The 21607-nt window shown below is 38.1% G+C and overlaps 1 protein-coding gene across 4 annotated transcripts in view; it reads left to right on the forward strand.

The window, feature by feature from the left end:
- LOC141435268 (ionotropic receptor 75a-like) overlaps window positions 1-21607 on the forward strand; it is a 76201-nt gene that overhangs the window by 44655 nt on the left and 9939 nt on the right. For 2 of the 4 annotated variants that reach the window (XM_074097951.1, XM_074097955.1), the window contains exons 1-8: window positions 7407-7583; window positions 8519-8667; window positions 9464-9617; window positions 16825-17104; window positions 18884-19056; window positions 19798-19885; window positions 20427-20565; window positions 21232-21331. In XM_074097951.1, the coding sequence (XP_073954052.1) occupies window positions 7442-7583; window positions 8519-8667; window positions 9464-9617; window positions 16825-17104; window positions 18884-19056; window positions 19798-19885; window positions 20427-20565; window positions 21232-21331 (1225 nt within the window). In that variant the 5' untranslated portion in view covers window positions 7407-7441. Of the gene's footprint in view, window positions 1-7406; window positions 7584-8518; window positions 8668-9463; window positions 9618-16824; window positions 17105-18883; window positions 19057-19797; window positions 19886-20426; window positions 20566-21231; window positions 21332-21607 lie in introns of those variants that run through there. The other 2 variants (XM_074097954.1, XM_074097952.1) reach the window with 1 other exon arrangement.

Here is a 21607-nt window from a genome sequence, read left to right on the forward strand (position 1 = left end):
TTATAGACGAGCGAGCATATTTAGCTTTGACGAGTTCCATTGGTCATCTACGGTCTTCATCAGGTCCAGGTTACCAAATGATACATTCTGAATGTAAATGCTTTTCTTAATGCTAAAAATTCCAAAATCGTCATAGGTGTGCCTATACAATTTAAGGTTTACTCTCGATTTCCTTAGGGACCACCTCAGAAGAATACTCTTTCGAATAAAAAAATAATTTACAAAATCGGTCGACAATTGACTGAATAATCGGTAAACATACATAAAAAAAACAAACATTGGAACATAGAACCTCCTCCTTTTTTTTAAAGTCGGTTAAAAACCATGAAAATAATTTTCTACCAGTCTGAAGTCGGTCGGTGCCACGCGCCAGCAGGAGTAGACCTATAGTCACGTACCTCACCTACGCACTTTATATTGGGCTTTAATTACTCCTGCGTGCTCGTGCTGGGGCACTGACCGACTTCAGACTGGTAGAAAATTATTTTCATGGTTTTATTTTATGTATCGGTTAATTTTTTTGTTATAAATTTTTTTTCACGCTTTTTAGTGGCAATAATCTAAGATACAATAGTTTAATGTCATTCCTAATGTGACCTAATTGAAGGCATTCCAAGACGAACACAAAAAAAAATTGCAAATCGGTTCATAAATGACGGAGTTCTGAAATAACAAATACCTATATAAAAAAAATACAACCGAATTGATAACCTCCTTTTTTGAAGTCGGTTAAAAAAGACCACTACCTATTTTTTTTTTACTAAAAACACCCTTTTTCGGGCAGTCAGGTAAAGATAAATACATGCACAATCTATAGATACCAGCAGATATTACGCAAATAAACGATGCAGTTCAATTGCATACCACATCACAACGCGGCATCCCGAAGTTCTTGACACACTTAAAGAAGGAAAAAACTTGAAAACCATTATACCTACTGGTCGCAAACTGCATTATGAGTTGATTTCCACCTTCTGCCCAAGAGATACGGCCTACGAGCATTTTATAAGCATGCAGCATTTGTTGGTAAAAGAAACAAAGTGGTCTGTATGTGTTTCTGCGAAGTTAAATGACTTTTGACTGATGCGTTGACGTACCTACAGCAAATTCCAAGTATTCTGGATTAACTGGGAACTGGGATTAATAATTATTATTGTATTGTTCTATGGAGAGGGCTCGGGGTTTCTCTACGGGATAGAATCAGACAGAAATGATGATATCCGCAGTAGAACTAACTAAGGTTACCGACATTACCCGAAGAATTGCGAAACTGAAGTGGCAGTGGGCGGGGCGCATTGCTCGCAGGACTGATGGCCGATGGGGTCAGAAGGTTCTCGAATGGCGTCCGCGGACCGGGAGACGAGCTAGCTGTGGGCCTTCAACAAGATAGAGCGACGACCTGGCTAAGATCGCGGGATCGCGGTGGATGTGGAAAGCACAAGACCCGTCTGAGTGGAGAGCCTTGGGGGAGGCCTATGTCCAGCAGTGGACGTCTTTCAGCTGATATGATGATGATGATGATGAATAATTATCATACATTGACGAACTAAACAGTTACTTGACTCACCCGCGTCCTTTTGCTAGCTATATTTACGTCTATGCAAAAAATGTGTGTTCATGTTCATGCAGTTCAACCTGCACACTGTAACATATAATAACAACATACACAAGTCAGATAAACCCAACTATAATCACCACCACACTACACTGACGCGTTTCGAACTCAATTAATTTTCAGAGCAACAATCGTTCGCCATGCTACCAGATGTTAGACTAATGAATGTTTGCCTCATGCCGGACGAGTTGTGGGCTAAGATACCCATCGAGTGGACGCCCACCAACTCGAAAAGGCGACCTGGCAGACCTAGAGGGCGATGGCGGAATGAACTGGACTACCTACTTCTTGAAGAACTGGTCCTTGTATGCAGTGGACAGAGAGCAGTGGAAGTATCGGGGGAGGCCTTTGCTCAACAGTAGGTAGGACAGAATAGGCTAACAATATAATTCCAGCCTATATACGTCCCACTGCTGGGCTCAGTCCTCTCAGAATAAGAGGGCTTGGGCCGTAGTTCCCACGCGGGCCCAGTGCAAATTGGGAACTTCACACACACCATTTAATTGTTTCGCAGGCTTTGCAGGTTTCTTCACGATGTTTTCCTCAACCGTAAAGTCAAAGTCAAAATATCTTTATTCAATTTAGGCTACAACAAGCACTTATGAATGTCAAAAAAAAAACTACTACCACCGGTTCGGAAAAACCTCTGCTGAGAAGAATCCGGCAAGAAACTCAACGAGGTATATATATTTTTTTTTAAAACAGATTTACAATATTATTAAATGACATGTATACATCACAAGTATTTAACACAACTTTATTTTTAACACAGTAGGTTCGCTATTTGAAGGGATCGCTAATGCGGATCGGAATTATTTCCAAATATCCCTGTCCATGATATAATCATTAACTTTATAATACGCCTTTGATATTAATGTCTTCTTGACAATAGATCTGAATTTTGCATCCGTTTCATTTATAATATTTTTGGAATTTTATTATAAAAACGTATGCAATTTCCCAGAAAAGACTTTTTGGTTTTAGCCAGTCTGTAAGATGGAACTTTAAGCTTCCCTGTGTTTCTAGTAGCCTTTGGCTTATCGACGTTAGTGGGAAAATCACATATGTTCTTCCTAACATACATGATTATTTCAAAAACATAAAGCGACGGCAGGGTTAGGATATCTGTTTCCTTAAAAAAAGATCTTAAAGATTCACGCGTCTTCAAATTATAAATTGCTCTAATTGCTCTCTTTTGTAAGATAAAAATTGACTCAATGTCTGCAGCAGATCCCCATAAAATAAGGCCGTACGAAATAATGCTGTTAAAGTAAGCAAAATACACCAACCGTGCCGTCGCCACATCGGTTAGCTGCCGTATTTTCCAAACTGCAAAAGCAGCAGAGCTCAATCTACCCGCGATTGCTGTGACGTGAGGTCCCCACTGTAGTTTAGAATCGAGCGTTATTCCTAAAAATACTGTTGATTTTACAAATTCAATAGTTTGACCATTTAACTTTATATTACAAACTGAATTCGAGCTAGATGAATTTATCAACGAGAATTTAATACATTTAGTTTGCTTGTAGCTTGTAGGCTTGAAAGCTTGTAGGTAAGTATTTTTTTTATGTATATACTTAATGATGACCCCCTTTGTGATGATCCCCTTATATGAAGACCCCCAAATAGTGATGACCCCTATTAATGATGCCCCATAATGAAGTCATATTAATGGCACAGTATAACAAGTTTTCCATACAGTAGGCCGACGCCTTTGAAGTTGAGCGATACCGCAGCCTGTATAGGTATTTACGCAAGTAAGGAAGGGTTGTCACAAATTTAAAATTTGGAAAGTAGATGTCTTTTACGAATCGGTACATATTGGTATTGCGAAATTACATAAAACAAAATGAATTAGGGGTGGTATACTTACTAGGGGTAAGAAGTATAAAAAATATACTATTTTTGAAATAAAGAACTTTTTTTCTACATGTATACTTTCATAGATTAGTAACTGACAAATACTTTCGGTTTCTAGACTTAACGGACTTAATAAAGTTCCTGTTAATGAATTTAATTAAATAAAAATAGATAACTGTAATTATATAAGTAGATGAATCCTTATTTTTGCGACATGAAGATATGCACGCACTCACAGTACATGTCGTATGTGTCATAATAAAGTTTATTATAAAAAGAAATGTTAAAAAAGTAAAACCGACTCCAAAAAAATAAAAATAAAACCATTTTTTTGAAAGATGAGCATTTACATTCAGAAAGTATTATTATTTGGTAACCTGGACCTGATAAAGAAAACCGTGATGACCAATGGAACTCATCAAAGCTAAGTGATGCTCGCTCGTCTATAAACGATCATGTTCATGATTAATATGCCTAAATAAGCGACTAAGAAGAAGCTTTAAATTAATGATTCTTTCGAACTGATCTGATGCTGAAGCCGGAAGGTAGGCAACGGAACTCTGTTATAAAACAACGGAATTAAGCCGTGTTTGGGCTTCATGGAATCGTTGTGAGATGTACTTTGTACAAGTACAAATCACTAAAAAGTGAGAAATAAAGAAAATTTTTAACAAAAAAATAATCATCAAATAAAGTCGGTTCCATTTTTTTTTATTTTTTTACTTTTTGTAGCGGAAACGAAACCCTTACTTTACTACTTTAGTGACTGCTAATTTCTGGTGCTTAATAACAATAAAGTATACTTATTTCATCTAATGGTTACTTGACTTGCTCAATTTAGTTGTTAAAACCGTTCGAAAGTTCCATAATTTTGACATACCTTACTTACTAAACTGGGTTTAACATTAAACCGAGAATTTAGACAGTGAATAAATCAGAACGCCTAGTAAACTAGTAGGTCTGTGGCTTTGTTTATGTATGTATTCATCCATAATGATACAGTAACTACCCGTTAGCTCAGTAATGTGGCATAAACAGAATATATTACAATTCCAAGTACTGTCGCGCTCGAAATGCCATCACGGATCTATGAGCGTTTCTTGACATTTGAATCGCTACATGGCGTTAGTATCCAGAAGTCCGTTTGACGTTACAGCGGGGCTACCACGAAATTCGAGTATCCGTCCGTTTGAAATGAGAGCCTCAAATGCCGCAGACAGACAGACAGACATTGGCGTCAAACTTTAAAACCCCTTTTTTGCGATTGTTAAAATGTTTTGAAGAAGTAGAGTACTCGTAGGTACTTTATCCAATGTATCAGTACCTACGAATTTTATTTCAAGTTTTTAGACTATTGACTTAAATGTTTTCTACTCCCTCTAATTGTTATAATAAGGAGAATAATAATAAATATATTTATAATCCATCATTGAAAATATTTGCTTAGTGAGATATACAACGTGTATTTTTGATACTACCTCAAACTGTAACCAGACGAAGATTTAAGTGCTGTGAACTGTAGGAACTAGGCTGTATACCGCTGGCAGGTGGTAAAACTGACCACTTGGCAGGTTAGATTGACAGCGGGTATACATGCCGGAGCGCAGATTGCTCCCGATAGCCTAAGCGGCTGGTGCTATGCTATGTAAATGTATTTTTAAGCTCTGAAATAAATCCAAATGATTGAAGAAGTTGTTTATTTTGAACTAAGTTTAAAGTCACGCGCGTTGATCCCCAGTACCTAAGCTCTCACCTAGTTACAGTCCCCACAAGTGGTGGAGTTAGGCGCGGTCGGTGTACTTTTTATGTTTTAGCTATCGCTTCAGAGGACGACGGAGTACCGCAGCGATTCCAGCGGTATACAGCCTAGTTCCTACAGAACCGATATCAAAACAAATTGTTAATTTAAAATTGACTACCAGAGCGTAATTAATTTTTGAAATATTTTCGAGCAGCAATGTAATGCGTATAATATTTTTATACGACATAGAAACGTTCCCAATCCGCACTGGGCCCGCGTGGGAACTATGGCCCAAGCCCTCTTGTTCTGAGAGGAGGCCTGTGCCCAGCAGTGGGACGTATATAGGCTGGGATGATAGAAACGTTCTTTGACAGCTGTCACGTCAACAAGTGCGACGTTTTGAATAAAAACAAAGCAATATCACGTAGTGATACATTGCGTGGTAATTAATTTTGTAAGGAAAATAATAACTAAGTCAAAATTTTCTACTAAAACATAATAAAATGTGATTATTAGGGCCTTCACCAACTACCCTTAAAGTTTGAGGTAGTATCAAAAATACACGCTATATAAATATAGATAAGTAACAACCGGCAACACTTCCGTGTACAACTGTACTTGGATGTAATAAAGAAAACTCTGTTTCATACTTAATGCTCATCAACATTTCATTGCGCTTTTCAAACCCTCCATCAGAAGCACTGTCTTCATATTATTATATCAAACATTTCTTTTCGTCAGCTACAGTGATTTTCAACGTGTGGGTCGCGACCCCCAAGCTCGTAAAAATAGCCTACACCCCCGTAATTTTTATTTTTTAACCGACTTCAAAAAAAGGAGGAGGTTCTATGGTCCAATGTTTTTTTTTTATGTATGTTCACCGATTACTCAGTCAATTGTGGACCGATTTTCAAAATTATTTTTATAATCGTAAGGGTATTCTTCTGAGGTGGTCCAATTGTCACCAAGTCAAGATCTGATGATGGGATCCTAGGGAATCGAGGGCAAACCTCAAATTTTATAGGCACACCGTTGGCGATTTTGTCATTTTTATTAGCATTAAGATAAGCATTTACATTCAGAAAGTATCATTTGGTAAACTGAACCTGATGAAGAAGACCGTGGATGACCAATGGAACTCGTCAAAGCTAAGTAATGCTCGCTCATCTACTCGTCTATAAACGATCATGATTAATATACCTAGATAGGCGACTAAGAAGGAGCATGATTCTTTCGAACTGATCTTGATGCTGAAGCCGGAAGGTAGGCAACGGAACTCAGTTTTAAAACAACGTAACTAAGCCGTGTTTGGGCTTAATGGAATCGTTGTGAGATGTACTTCGGCTACGAATCACTAAAAAGTGAGAAATAAAGATTTGGAGTCAGTTTAATTTTTTTTTGGGTTCGATTCCCAGTGCTGGTCTTATTTTTCTGGTTTTTCTGTGCATCTATATTTCAGTTTGTATGTATGTATGTAAACTCTTTATTGTACAAAAGAAAATAAACAAAACACAATTGACAAACTTTGATATATTTTTTTTGTTTGTATTTTCAATTTAAATATTTGTTAAAAAAATCCTTATTACCTATCCCAATTCCCACTTATTATAAATCCGAAAGTATGTAAGTCTGTTTGTGTACTCGTATTGGTTACCTCTTCACGTTTAAACCGCTGAACCGATTTAGATGAAATTCATTATACCCTCCTAAGGCCCAATGTCCTAAATTTAGGACTTACGTCAAACACTGTGTGGCGGGTAAGAGACCTTTAAAGATATAGACTTCTTCATTGAAAAAGTTTGCATGTATTTGATAGGTACCATCAGCCAAATAAAGTGGTATATCAATTTTTAAACAACTTCCTATCAAATGAATATGTCGCTAAAGTCGAACTTTCAAGTTGACAGACACGTCTATTGGCATTATTGTTTTATGACATGCAAACGATTATCAACTTTAGGGTGGTAGACCACATATTTGGCTGATGGTACCTAATGTAATAATTTTAACTTTTGCTGTTTAAGAAGGTAAGAAACTGCGGGCTTTGGGTCGTGAAATAATGTTACATAATATTAAGGGCGTCATGAAAAAGGTTGAAAATCACTGGTCTGCTACTTATTTATGTGGGTACCTATAGGTACTAAATCTATTCCATTTACTTAGGAAGTAGGTGGAGTAAAACAATGTTATTTCAAAATACTTCACTCTTTCCAAATAATTCGAAGATGAAGTTGTTTTTGTCATTTACTCTGTGTTTAGGATTAGCGTTTTGTTTGGATAGTGATGCTATAAATATGATAACGTCGTTTTCAAAAGAAGATGAGAGAGCTACTTCGATTCTCGCGCCGTATGTTTGCTGGAGTCCACGTAAGTAATCTCTAAGGTGGTATTCTGTCGAGTTTTCTGATATAACGATTTCTGATATAATAATAATAATTTGCCTAATGAAAGACGGCGAAAAGAATAGGTATTCTGCTGTGTGAAATTCTACCAAACTTTGTCTTTTATGAGAGTTTGATGTTCAAATTACAATAGTCCTATATAAAGGACTCTGGGCGTTAGGAGGAGTAAAAATAGCTACATGATTGTTATAATAGGAAGTATGGGTATTCATAATATATATATTATATTATGTGAAGCCAAGTGCTTAAAACAGATACCGATGCTTCATAGGAGGAGGATTGCAGGTCATTCGTCGAATCCAACTCGGATGGGCAGCGTTTGGACAACTATACTATATGTCTTTTTGCCCAAAATTTCTCAATGCCTAAAGACGAAAGTCTTTAACCAGTGGTGTGTGTGTGTGTGCGAGAGGTGGTGCTTCCCTATTATAGGCCTTATAAATAGCTAGGCTTAGAGTTGCTCAGCGAGCTATGGAGAGAGCTATGCTCGGGGTTTCTCTACGGGATCGAATTTAGAAATGAGGAGATACGAAGAATAACGAGGGTCACCGACTTAGTTCATAGTGGCAATGGGCAGGCCATACAGCACGGAGAACAGATGGCGGTGGGGCCGAAAAGTTCTCGAATGGAGACCGCGGATTGGCAAGCGCAACGTAGGACGTCCACCAACGACATGGACGGTTAAAGTCGCGGGTTTACGGTGGATGCAGGCCTCTTCCATCGAAACCAAGCAACTGGAGTGGATGTCCTACGGCTAGTGGACGATGATGATGATGCTAAATAGTCATTAGACCACAGATAACAGCTAAAAATAATTCTCTAATTGTATCATGTGAAGTGAGTTACTGAAATATTTGGCATTTTGGCCATTTCAGTTTGTGGTTAAACGTTTGTTATTAGATGAAATGGCTTCCCTGGCCAAAAGTCTCCGAGAAGTCGGCGTGAACGCAGCCAGGTCCCTCCAGCCTCGAAGAACAGAGTACTATCTGCAGAACCTCCTCATCCTAGCTGACCTTGGCTGCGAAGGGACACAAGAGTTCCTGATCAAAGTATTTACTATTTTCATATCTGTAATTGCTGTTTCTGTCTTTTGCTTTTCGCAGAAATATTCTCAAATGTTTCATTTGCCAAACTGTTTCATTTCCCAAGTCACGATTTTCTCTGAAACCATTATATATATTATGAGAACAAACATTCTTACTATGTATATCCATGCAAGTATCTGCCCCGATCGGCTTGATTGACCTCAAGCTTTGTAGTCAAGTGCTGCTGCTGTAACCACATGGATATCAGATTTTGTAAGCGAAATGTGTCATTTGATTGCGATCGCGAGCGTCAAAAACATTAGGCAATACGGCCTCTGGTTGGCTCTGCCGGCGGCCGATCGTAAAATCCGCCAGATCACGAAATTTCTAGGCCTATCATGAAACGCCGCCATTTCATGATATGAAGCGAGGAGTGGTTAGTATTAATTGTGATTACGACCAGAACCGATGGTGGCGTTTCATGTAAGCCTAGGAATTTCATGATCTGCCTAAACTGGCCAAATCGTGAAACGGCGGCATTTCATGATATGCCTAGGAATTTCATGATCTGCCTAAACGTCACTAGGCAAATCGTTAAACGGTGAGTTTTGAACGATATGGCGGATGTCCCTTAGCCAATTGATGAAATGGCGGCATTTCACGATATGCCTATGAATTTCGTGATCTGGCGGATTTTACGATCGGCCGCCGACACCTCTAACCACCAATTTTTGCAGATTCCTCTTTGCGCGAGTGCGACACGCACTTGGCCGTTTTTGTTCTAGGTTTTGCCGTATTTTCAGTGGCACCATGTTTTCAGGCGAGTGACGAAGGTTTCTTCAAGTCCCCGTACCGGTGGCTGCTGATCACAAAGAATTCCGAGGACTTGGATATTCTGGACGGAATCGTAATGCTGATAGACAGCGATGTAGTCCTGGCGCAGAAGACGAATAACGGCTACCAGCTCATTGAAGGTCAGTTGAAGGAGATCATTACAATACAATACAAATCTATCTATCTAATCAATCATCATCACGGCTCCAACAATTTTGATGAAATTTGGTATGTAGGGGTTTTCGGGCATGAAAAATCGATCTAGCTTGGTCGCTTATCTCTGGGAAAACGCTTATTAACGAGTTTTAGCCCGAGCAAAGCTCGGTCGCCCAGGTACTATTCTTTATTGCACACCACAAATCAGTACAAAAACTTGACAAAGTTGTTACAAAAATTCAGGGTTGACAATAGGCGGTCTTATCGCTTATAAGCGATCATCTCTTCCAGACAACCATTTGGGATCCTGGCTTGTCTCCGAAAATGTCGTTCTCATATTATTAATTTACTATCTGTTTCATGGACGAGCGAGTTGAACTGGGGCATGAATCAGATGTTGTAAACTTTTTTTTTCTAGAAACTATATTACCTATATACATTTATTATCGACAGTACCTACTTATTTTTATTAAAGATAAGAGGTTGTCCCTTTCACCGAGTATTATAGTTACTTAAGATCTCAGATGTTGACATTGTTATTAACACGTTCACCGACAGTAACGGCTATGGTCTTTTTGCCATAACTTTAAACCTGTACCACTACCATGAGTTTACAGTGACCGTACTCGATAGCGACGGCGTAAATTATTTGAAGAGGCGCTGTACAGTTCTCCATACAAATAATTTACGCCGTCGCTATCGAGTACGGTCACGGTAAACTCATGGTAGTGGTACTTATGTTTGAGCACTACGGCCAACGTGCTAAATAATTCAATAATTTAACAAAAATATTTCTAACAATAAACTATGTTAGTCTTATATACCCCACCTTACCTTAACTGACCAGTAGCTGTTTGAATTTCGGTACTACGTCGGCACTTAATGCCTCAGGCAATGGCCGCTAATAAATAAATAATATAAATAAATATCACGGGACAATTCACACCAATTGACCTAGTCCCAAAGTAAGCTTAGCAAAGCTTGTGTTATGGGTACTAAGCAACGGATAAATATAATTATATAGATAGATACATACTTAAGTATACATATTAAACAAACAAGACCCGAGAACAAACATTCGTATTTTTCATACAAATATCTGCCCCGACACGGGAATCAAACCCGGGACCTCAAGCTTCGTAGTCAGGTTCTCTAATCACTAGGCCATCTGGTCGTCAAAAAATATCGGTCGGCTAATAAGTAGATATTTTAAGCCTTTGACTACCCCTAAAGTACTATTCAATGGAAAAAATCAATTGTGTAAACAAAGCATTTTTTCACGATTACTCCGTAGTTACTTACATTTGAACGCCAATCCCGATCATATTCACATCTCAATGAGCTCACCACTGTTTTTAACAATCATTTTATCATTAAATAATAATAATATGTTTATTTTATAGAATTATTTGGAAGACGAAAATCCGTTATATTTGTCAAATTGACATGATAATTTTTTCCTCACCGAAGTTGGTCTATGGTCGGTCTAGTCTCTGGAAATTTAGTGCTGTACCAACAAAATTAATTATTTGACTGAACCAACCTTACCTACCGATAATTATGGCTGGCTCTGCAAATTAATTTATTCGTAGATATTAATTATTTGTGTTAAGTTACACTATTTAATGAAGGTTTCTAATCCTATCCTACTATCCTACTAATCCTACTAATATTATAAATGTGAAAGTTTGTGAGTGAGTGAGTGAATATGTTTGTTACTTCTTCACGCTGAAACGGCTGGACGGATTTGGATGAAATTTGGCGAAAAGTTAGATAACCTGGATTACAACATAGGATACTTTTTATCCCGATATTCCCATGGGATAGGGATAAAATCTTGAAATAACAACCGCTGAGCTTAGTCATGAAAATTGGTATGTAGATAGTTTGACATCTGGAATAAAACATAGCCTACTTTTTATTTCGATATTCCCACGAGATAGGGATAAAATTTCGAACTAATAACCGCTGGGCTTAGAGTCATGAAATTTGACCATGATTGTTTTTAATGTAATGTCAATGAAAACAACGATTTAATTTTCGGGAATTCCCACGGCAATTTTTAAAAATCCCGGTATTTCAGCTGCTGGACCTAATGATTTAAGTGTGCGAACTCGTGGGTAAACACTAGTTGGACGATAAAAGAGTATTATAGTAGAAATTATGTAGATTTCTATTTACTAGTATCATATTTACTGTGGAGTCCATTGTTGGACCAAAAAATCATTTTGAATCACTTCCCTGTGTCTACTCTCATTTCCCTGTCTTATGTAAATTTAAAAATGCCTCTTCTAAATTATATCGAAAATACAAACTGAGACATGGATGCACAGAAAAACCAGAAAAAGAGACCAGCGCTGGGAATCGAACCTAGGTCCTCAGCAATCCGTACTGCGTACCCCTACACCACCGTTGGACAGGAGTCAAGATACAAATTTCTCCTATGCACACATATCTCAGGTTGCCTTTTTCTACTACGCTACTTAAGCAGCAAAAAAATCTAAATTAATCCATATTTTAACTGACCCTTTCAATTCTAAAATACTCCATCATAAACCTTGGGGAAAATATACGTCAAAAAATATGTGGATATACATGTTTCACCATTTTAAAAATTCTACCCTTAAAGGGGTATAAAGGGGAGTGTAAGTTTGTATGGAAAAAACGTTAGGTATATATATTTGAAGATATACCTAATTCTAAAACTTCGTGAAAATGCTATTAAACATTTTAAGTTAAAAGGGACATGGAAACATTGTGAATGACTCTTGAACAGGACTAAGAGAATACGTGATTCGCCATTTTTAAAAATTAAACTTAGGGAAAACATTAAATAATGAAATATGAGTAAATTCAAAATAATTATTTACTGCTGATTGAAGTATCTTAAAGAGCTTTCACATCACTAGAGCCAACGTCAGTCAGTCAGTCAGCCAGTCGTCAGTCAAGTGTCAATGTCAGTCACCACATTTGTTTACACAATTGATTTTTTCCATTGAATAGTACCATACAAACAATCATTATCAGCTGTAAGGACGACACTGTTGGCCATAGGCGTCCCCACAAACTTATTATCGTTTGCAATATTTGTGTAATACAAACAGAAATAAATTAAAAAAATCGCTAAAAATATGACAAATTGCTACTCAATCCAAAGTAGTCATTACATGGGTTAATACAACTGTCAACATATGGTCATGCGTGAGATATGTAAGCACTCAATCCCGTCCTGTCGGTTAAGGTGTGGACGGAATATCAATTAGCCTTGGCTATTTATTTCGTCCCCTTACAACCAGAATCGCTTATCTGCATGAAATGTAGTTTCGAGAAAAACGCATTTAAAGGTTTGCATGCTCTAAAAACCTATAAAAGCTAGTTATACTAAAAACATCTCTGTGTTTCTATTTAGATAATTTATCCCTTAATAGGATAGGGCTATGTTATTTACTCTACACTCGCGCCGAGTAGGTTAAAATAGGGCTTTTCTTCAAAAGGTACTGCAGATAAGCGATTTTGCCTGTAGACACGTTTTTTTTTTATCTTCTAAACTAGCAAGTTTACGCAGATATATTGGATAAACTATCATTTTAAGTCCATAATTGAAGCATTTTCGCCGAATACAGTGTTAAAATGCTTACATGTTTTATACAATTTAAGTTTTTAGTTAAGTCTCAGCGCAAATAAGAGGTATTGGCTGTAAACAAATCGGAATTTACCTCTTAAGCGCACTTAAAAGTGCAAAATATTTCTAAGATGTTTTGACTCTAGGCTTTTTTTCTGTTTTTCTAGCTTATATGCAATGTAGCATTATTCTGTTTTGTTTTTATCATTCAAAGACATATAACTTGTATTTTTCGAAAGAGTTCCATCAATCTATTTCAACAAATAGGTACCAAATAGCCCAAAAATATAAATAAATGAAAACTAGCGAGCTAAAGTCTTAAATATAGTAGTATATTTCTAGTATATGTGAGATATATTACGTTATTCCTTTAATATCATATGTGCTGCTTAATACATTTAATTATGGAACTTTTGATTACATGCATACAACAAAAAACATATTTTATTCAAACATTTTAATAAAAAGGCACTTAGCGTCTCAAGGCTCAAAGTAACCACTCAAACAGTCATGAAAAAGGAACCGTAATGGTAATAACCATCAGTCTTCTTCTTCATCAATACGATAACGAGCATGGATATTCAGGTTTCGATGAACTAAATAGAAAAACATAGGTATAACCAGATCCAGCAGACCGTCGAAATGAACCGCGAGTGTCATTTAGATACCTACTATTTACTACTTCGTATCGTAGGTACGTCGTATCAATGAATAGCTTATCACGGCATAAAACATTTACGTTGTCACACATTTTCATTGTTCTTGCTTAATATTTGTATAGGTAATATTTTTATCAATTACGACATGTCGTCTGACTTTTTGAGTTTTGATACCAGGCCTGTAACTTTGCAAACCAACCGTCGAACAAGACAAGGCAACAGAAAATCGAACCCAAACTCTGTTGAACCTCTTTCAGTAGAGAAATTTAACTACCTGCATTAAAAAGCTATACACTAATCCACTGCCAATAAGCGCAGCTAAAAAATTAAGATTTACTGACTTTTTACAAAAAAAATGTTATACCGGAGATTCACCATGGCTGGTTGCACTGGCCTGTGATGAAGACGTTATTGAGCGTGTGCTGGACGTAGTCACCGCTGAGACAACCAGTGATGAAAAATAACCTTAATGGTAATAATCATCAGCTTCTTCTTCATCACTGCTTGTCTTAGCTGTGGCTACTCAAACCAGCCATGGATAATTAATATTACCTAAGCCAAGAACAATGAAAATGTGAGACTACGTAAATGTTTTATGCCGTGATAAGCTTTTCATTGATACGACGTACCTACGATACGTAGTAGTAAATAAGTTGGTTATCTAAATGACAATCAAGGTTCATTTTGACGGTCTGTTGGATCTGGTTATATGTTTTTTCTATAGCCGCGTATCCATTAAAGCAGCCTCAGGCCAAGCACCGCGAGCCGAGCCATATTTTGTCGGTTCTTTTTGGCCGTGCTCAAAGGAGCCTCAGTCTGAGCCGTGCTTTGGCAGCGTCTCCACTTGCGCGGCCTCGGAGCGAGGCAGCCGCTCGGTCCGAGGCTGCCTCTAGTGGATACGCGGCTTATTTAGTTCATTGAAACCTGAATATCCATGCTCCTTATCGTCACCTGAAAGAAAAACACTGTTAAATTACGGCAAGTGAATCGCTGTTATACATAGATCTGTTCACTCACGAAGGCGCGCCCCTCCACAGCTAATTATTAATGTACACGAGAAAACCTCTTAAGTACTTACACATTGTCTTAGTCTTAGTGTGCGTGACTGACGGTACGCTTGCGACTGAAGCCATGAGGACTTGTTTGAGCTACGCACACATAGAGTTGTCTTACGGATACGTTTAGGTACAATTACAATTATAGAATGTGGAGGGCAGACTTTCGTTAGTGAACAGATCTATAATTACCTAAATAAGTTTTTAAAAATTACTTATTATGAATCGTGCTTTCAAGCGTGTACGAACCGACTAAGCTAGCCTACACAAAGTGCACACTACTTTACAATACAGCGCGAAACGTCTAAGCGATACTTAAGCGATTTTGGCTGTAGCGCTTCTTATGGTCGAAGCAAACATTGTTACAAGCAATATCGCCTATATTATATTTAGTTTGTTTTCGCTGTTGCAATAATTGAAATATAAAGTAATGCTCAACAGGCGAAACCTACTAACATTATTTTAGCACTTTTAGGCAGTACTCAAATTGCATTTTTATTGAAATCTTAACATTCCAAAATCGCTTGTTTGACATTAAAATATTTTTGCTGTTGTAAAATAAAAATAAATGCTGTTTAACCGACGCGTAGTTGTTTTGGCTGTTGATTTTTCTTAAAAATCGGCTTTAAGTGAGCTTAAGAAAACGTAACTCGGTATTGGAGTATCGTACAGTAAACGGGTTTCAACAGCATGTAGATCTTGGAAAGTACATTCTAACGATATATTTAACTCAGTTTTGCCCAAAAGTGACTTTAAGCGATTCTGGTTGTAAGGGACGATTTACTGTGACTGTGTGTGAATGAAATAAATACCATATATACCGAGTGTGGCCTGTAATATGAGCAAATAATTAAAACATACATCGTACTCGTCAAACTAAACAACATTAGTTCAGCGACTTTTAAAAATAATGGAGTCTTTAGATTTTCCTTTTTTTCATACAAATTTAATACCGCAATCAATGTACGCCGTCCCAGAACACAACTGACGTCGCCTGTCTCGCTACAAACATCAACCATTTTGCTTTACATTGCTTCTTCGAATAAACTTTAAAGTGTACCTAATTAAAATTTAAAAAACTAATTATTTTTAAATGACACTGAAATAATGTTGTTCATTTTGACGAGTATGATCTATGTTTTAATTATTTGCTCATATTTAGGCTACACCCGGTATAATTTATAGGAGTATTACATACTTAATGCGTGATAATGTGCAGTTACATTACCTACTCGTATACTGAACATGAAACTACCGTGAGCCTCACTCATATTTAATGAAACAAATCTGGATAGCTCACGTCTTAAATCGAGTTTAGCTCAACATGTTTCGGGCTAATTCGTAGCATCGTAGAGAGATTGTAGCCCTCTTTTTGGAGCAACGCGACTCGGCGGCTGCTACAACACGCACCGCGCCACCGTTCTGCTCGCGCGACTACCCGACGAAACTAATCCCGGCGCACAACTACCCACATTTTCATAGTAATTTTTGTTATAACTGTCAAATGTAGGGTAGCACACAGCACTAACAACATCCCTCTGTAAAGGTACGTTCACATCAACAGTCGTTCGCCAGATGTCAAGGGCCGCCATTTTCCATTTTCCAGTGCAAAATGAAATAATGATTTTAATGATGGCGTCTTTTGGGAGACGCAGAAGCGGTGCGGGGACAATCTCGCTCTACCTTGATCAACGCACAGGCTCGACTGTGTATCTTGCCGTCCCGCTGGCATTTATATTATTTAATACGAGAGTGAGGGACGGTACGATATGAACTCCGACTTTCGAAATTCGCAGTAGCCCCCCTGGGTGTCTTTGGATTACGCGATAATTACGATTTCATTCATGTTTTCCAGTTTACAAAATAATCGAAAAATCGAAGGTCATTTTCAATACCCGATCAGTATGGCGTCCCAACAATAGGATTCTTGCAAATACAACTGACGGAAATACAGCGCTGGCCGTTAATGATAAAGCCGGTAGTGTTGCTAGTGTCAACAAATATGGCGTAATGGAAGATCTTCGAGCAAGCAAAGTGTTGTCTACTCGAAGAATGGACATAAGGAAGCATACGCTGACTATGGTTAATGTGATCACAGACAGTAATGAAACAAGGAAACATATGGATGACAGACTGTGAGTATAGCTGCGTGTAACCACAAACTTAAGGCCGCGTTTCCACCAGGTGGACTGACGACATCGTGGGAGATGCGGGCAACTGGTGGATGCAAGTGGCAAGTTGTCGTTCATTGTGGCGTTCTAAGGGGTGGCCTTTGTTTAGCAGTGGACGTCTTCCGGCTGATGATGATGATGACCTATCCTCGCTCCGCTCAGCTGTTTCCACTAGAGCTGTGCTAAGCGAGGATAGATAAATGAAGCGTTACACTTGGGTCATGTCATGACCAACACATTCCTGGCACATTTCTAGTGGAAACGCAGCCTTAAGGGTATTTTGTACGAGTAATAACCTAACCAACAAAAAGTTGGAAAACCTCCAACTTTGCCATTTTGGCTACGGAACCCTAAAAACCGCATTCAAATCGGTCCACCCGTTTAAGAGCTACGGTGCCACAGAACCCACAGACAGACAGACAGAGAGACAGATAGCTGTCAAACTTATAACACCCCTTTTTGCGTTGGGGGTTAAAAACACGAATAAACACACTACTTTTTACCCGATTGCCTGAAGTCTTTGAGCGTGTTTCCGCCTGAGCCGCTCTACCAATTTAGATGAAATTCGGTATACAGATAGTTAGTCCCGGGGAGGGCATAGGTAGAATATCGAAAACACAAACTGAGACATGGATGCACAGAAAAACCAGAAAAAGAGACCAGCACTGGGAATCGAACCCAGGTCCTCAGCAATCCGTGCTGCGTGCTATAACCCCTACACCACTACTGGACAGGAATCTAGACACGATTTTTTCCTATGCATACCTACATATCTCAGGTTGCTTATTTCTACTACGCTACTTAAGCAGCAACACTACTAGCTATGCATCCATGTCTCAGTTTGTAATATAATTGTTTTTTTGGAGTCTTTTTGTATTTTTTATTTCAACTCCAAATTTGTTACTTTTACGGGTATCCCGTGAAACCATATCGAAAATACAAACTGAGACATGGATGCACAGAAAAAGAGACCAGCGCTGGGAATCGAACCCAGGTCCTCAGCAATCCGTGCTGCGTGCTATAACCCCTACACCACTGCTGGACAGGAATCTAGACACGAATTTTTCCTATGCATACATATCTCAGGTTGCTTATTTCTACTACGCTACTTAAGCAGCAGCACTACTAGCTGTGCATCCATGTCTCAGTTTGTATTTTCGTTATGGTTTCACGGGATACCCGTAAAAGTAACAAATTTGGAGTTGAAATAAAAAATACAAAAAGACTGTCCTGGAAATGCAGTTCCCGCGGGATAGCGAAAACGACTTCTACGCGGCCGCGGGGGCAACAGCTAGTAATCAAATAATAAATAAATAAATATCATGGACACTTGACACCAATTGACCTAGTCCCAAACTAAGCAAACCTTGTACTATGGATACTAGGCAACGGATAAACATACTTATATAGATAAATACATACTTAAATACATATTAAACATCCAAGACCCGAGAACAAACATTCGTGTTATTCACACAAATATCTGCCCCGCCGGGATTCGAACCCAGGACCTCAAGCTTCGTAGTCAGGTTCTCTAACCACTTAGCCATCCGGTCGTCAAATACTTACCCCCTTATTCATAAAACTTAACAAGCCTATGTTAACTAACAAATGCTTTGTACCTTTCTAACAAATACAAATGTCGAAGTGACAGATAAGGACAAACGAATTTTAGCGGCATTTTAACTAAAATAGGTTTGATTGTCGTTTATGAATAAGGGGGTTAATACCTATCTTCTACAGGCAACTCCACCAGGATTCAATAACAAAAATGTCGTATATGATGGTGAAGATATGCTTCGAGATGATGAATTCGACGGAGAAGCTGATATTCACCAACACCTGGGGTTATGTCGATAAGAATGGCTCGTGGAATGGGATCGTAGAACGACTCATTAAGAAAGAAGGGGACATTGGTAATAGTGCTTTAGCATTCGTATTTTTTTTTATAGAAACAGAAATAGAGATATTTATTCGCTTTTCGCAACATACTTACATTATGGGGGCTGTTTCACCACCATTGTTTAATTTTATTTGACGAATAAAAGTGATGCTGTCTCCGTCTATTCCAACAAAACAAACAGAGACGGCATGACATTTATCTGTCGAATTAATCAATGGATGGTGAAACAGGACCTACATAGACAAATAAAAAAAAAAATAGTACTTAAGTAATTCCTCATCATCATCCCAGCCTATAACGTCCCACTGCTGTGCACAGGCCTCCTCTCAGAATTGGATCCAATTGATTTGCTTCGCAAGTTTGTGCAGGTTTCCTCGCGATTGCCTTCACCTTAAGGCACGTGGTAAATTTGAAAAAGAAAAAATTCAAATTCTGAGCTCGGGAGAGGAGGAGAGCAAATGCCTAGAGATGGACGAAACATTTAATCGACTTTTATCAGTATCGATATTTTGGTGTCCGACTTTTTATTTCCAAAAAAAATGTTCCTTGCAAGAAACTAAAACAATCCGAAATAGAAAAGACAAGATTTATTCATTCTAATAGACAACTCAAGTTTTTCGCAAAAATCCGATGTTTTAAATATGAAAATCAAATACATAATCGCCTAATCCATTCTAGGCATTCGCTCTAAAATGTCCGATGTCGTACTGGAAATATTCACCATAATAAAATTATAATATATATATGTATCTAGGAACGCTGACGATTTTCACGCAAGAACGCATGCAAAGTATCGACTACATCGCCATGGTTGGTACTACTGCTGTCCGGTTTGTATTCAGGTAGGTTAACTAACCTATCTTAGCTCCTTTTATGTTGGTGGTAACTTAGTTGGTTCTTAAAAACAAATTTGGGCATTTCTATTTTATTTAACTCTACTTTTTAAATATGTTTTTAGGGTTCCGTACCCAAAGGATAAAAACGGGACTCTATTACTAAGAATTCACTGTCCGGCTGTCTGTCTGTCTGTCTATCACCAGGCTGTATCTCGTGAACCGTGATAGCTAGACAGTTGAAAAAACAGAATAAAATAAATATTTAAGGGGAGCTCCCATACAACAAACGTGATATTTTGCCGTTTTTTGCTAATGTCTATTGTTGTATAGATAATGGTATGAAACCCTTCTTGTGCGAGTCCGACAGAATATTTCTCAGAACATCTAATTAAGACTTTAGAAAACAACAGAGATGCTCCTACGAAATTTTAAATTTCGTATCTTACAGTCCCTCTCAATCTCCAATCAAAAACTATTAGCGTAAGCGGGACGGCACGATACGAGGTTCAAACTTTGTAGTATAAGCATGTTTTCTTTTATATTACAGGGAGCCACCACTCGCTTATGTGTCCAATATATTCGCTCTACCATTCACCGGTGCAGTGTGGTTGGCCATCTTTGTGTGTGTGATTGCTTGCGCCCTGTTCCTATACATCACGTCGAAATGGGAGGCTACCATGGGCATGGTAAGTATTAATTTACAAATCAGGACTTTATTAAAATAAGATTTTTGTGACGGGTAAAAATAAAAAAACCCCAATAATAAACTAAACCTTCCTAAAAACGCAATATTAGCACCAGTGATCACCTGTGGCTTCGCCTTGATGCTGGCAAAATTATCAGATCGGACAGAAGCCATTTACTTTGAAAAAATTACAGCCTCAATTACCAAGTTAACCTTGAGGCCATCCGACATAATTTGCTACGGTATGTAGACCGTCAATACCTTTACAGGAAACAGGTATTAGGTACTAAGCTTTTCCTATTTCGACGCATCTAATCTACCAGCGCTATGAGCACGGCTAGAACCTAGAACTTTTCAGCCAGTTCTGACAATGAAATTCAATCATAACTAACAATTTTTGGGGTTAACCACAACCACGAGTCTACTAGTGACCACGACCGCTGCAATGTGTATCATGTATCTAAAAATGGTCCATGGCCATTATGGATGGCCCTAAGGGAGGTGGATGAAGACAGAAAAGTGTGCATCAACTGTATGATTAAAAAGAGTTATTGTATTGTATTGTATGATCATATTTCGGGGGAAGAGGCAAAAATTATTGCGTAAACCGATTTCGACTTTTGGCAATGAGGAATTTCGCATATTTGTAAAACTGTTAACTGCTTAGCATCCTCTGCAACTGGACGGGTCGTGGGCAGACGTGCTAATTCTCACAATTGGAGCCGTACTGCAGCAGGGATGCACTTTGGAGCCGAGGCACGCAGCAGGTATTTATTTAATAATAGTTACCCGTGGTTTCTAACTTTGGCTAGATATAACAAGAACAAGCACTTATGAACGTCAAAAAAATTCACCTGGTCAGAAGAACATCTGTTGAGAAAAATCCGGCCAGGAACTCAACAAGGTATATTTTCTTCAAAAAAATCTACAACTGTCGATATCGATAATAATTATACCCATAAACTTATCCTTCCAGAACCCATACTAGAAATCTACAAAAAACAGCCCGTATTATAGAACAATTAACATATACAACAAATTGC

The sequence above is a fragment of the Choristoneura fumiferana genome, chromosome 14 (genome assembly GCF_025370935.1).
Source record: "Choristoneura fumiferana chromosome 14, NRCan_CFum_1, whole genome shotgun sequence".
NCBI classification, from domain to species: domain Eukaryota; kingdom Metazoa; phylum Arthropoda; class Insecta; order Lepidoptera; family Tortricidae; genus Choristoneura; species Choristoneura fumiferana.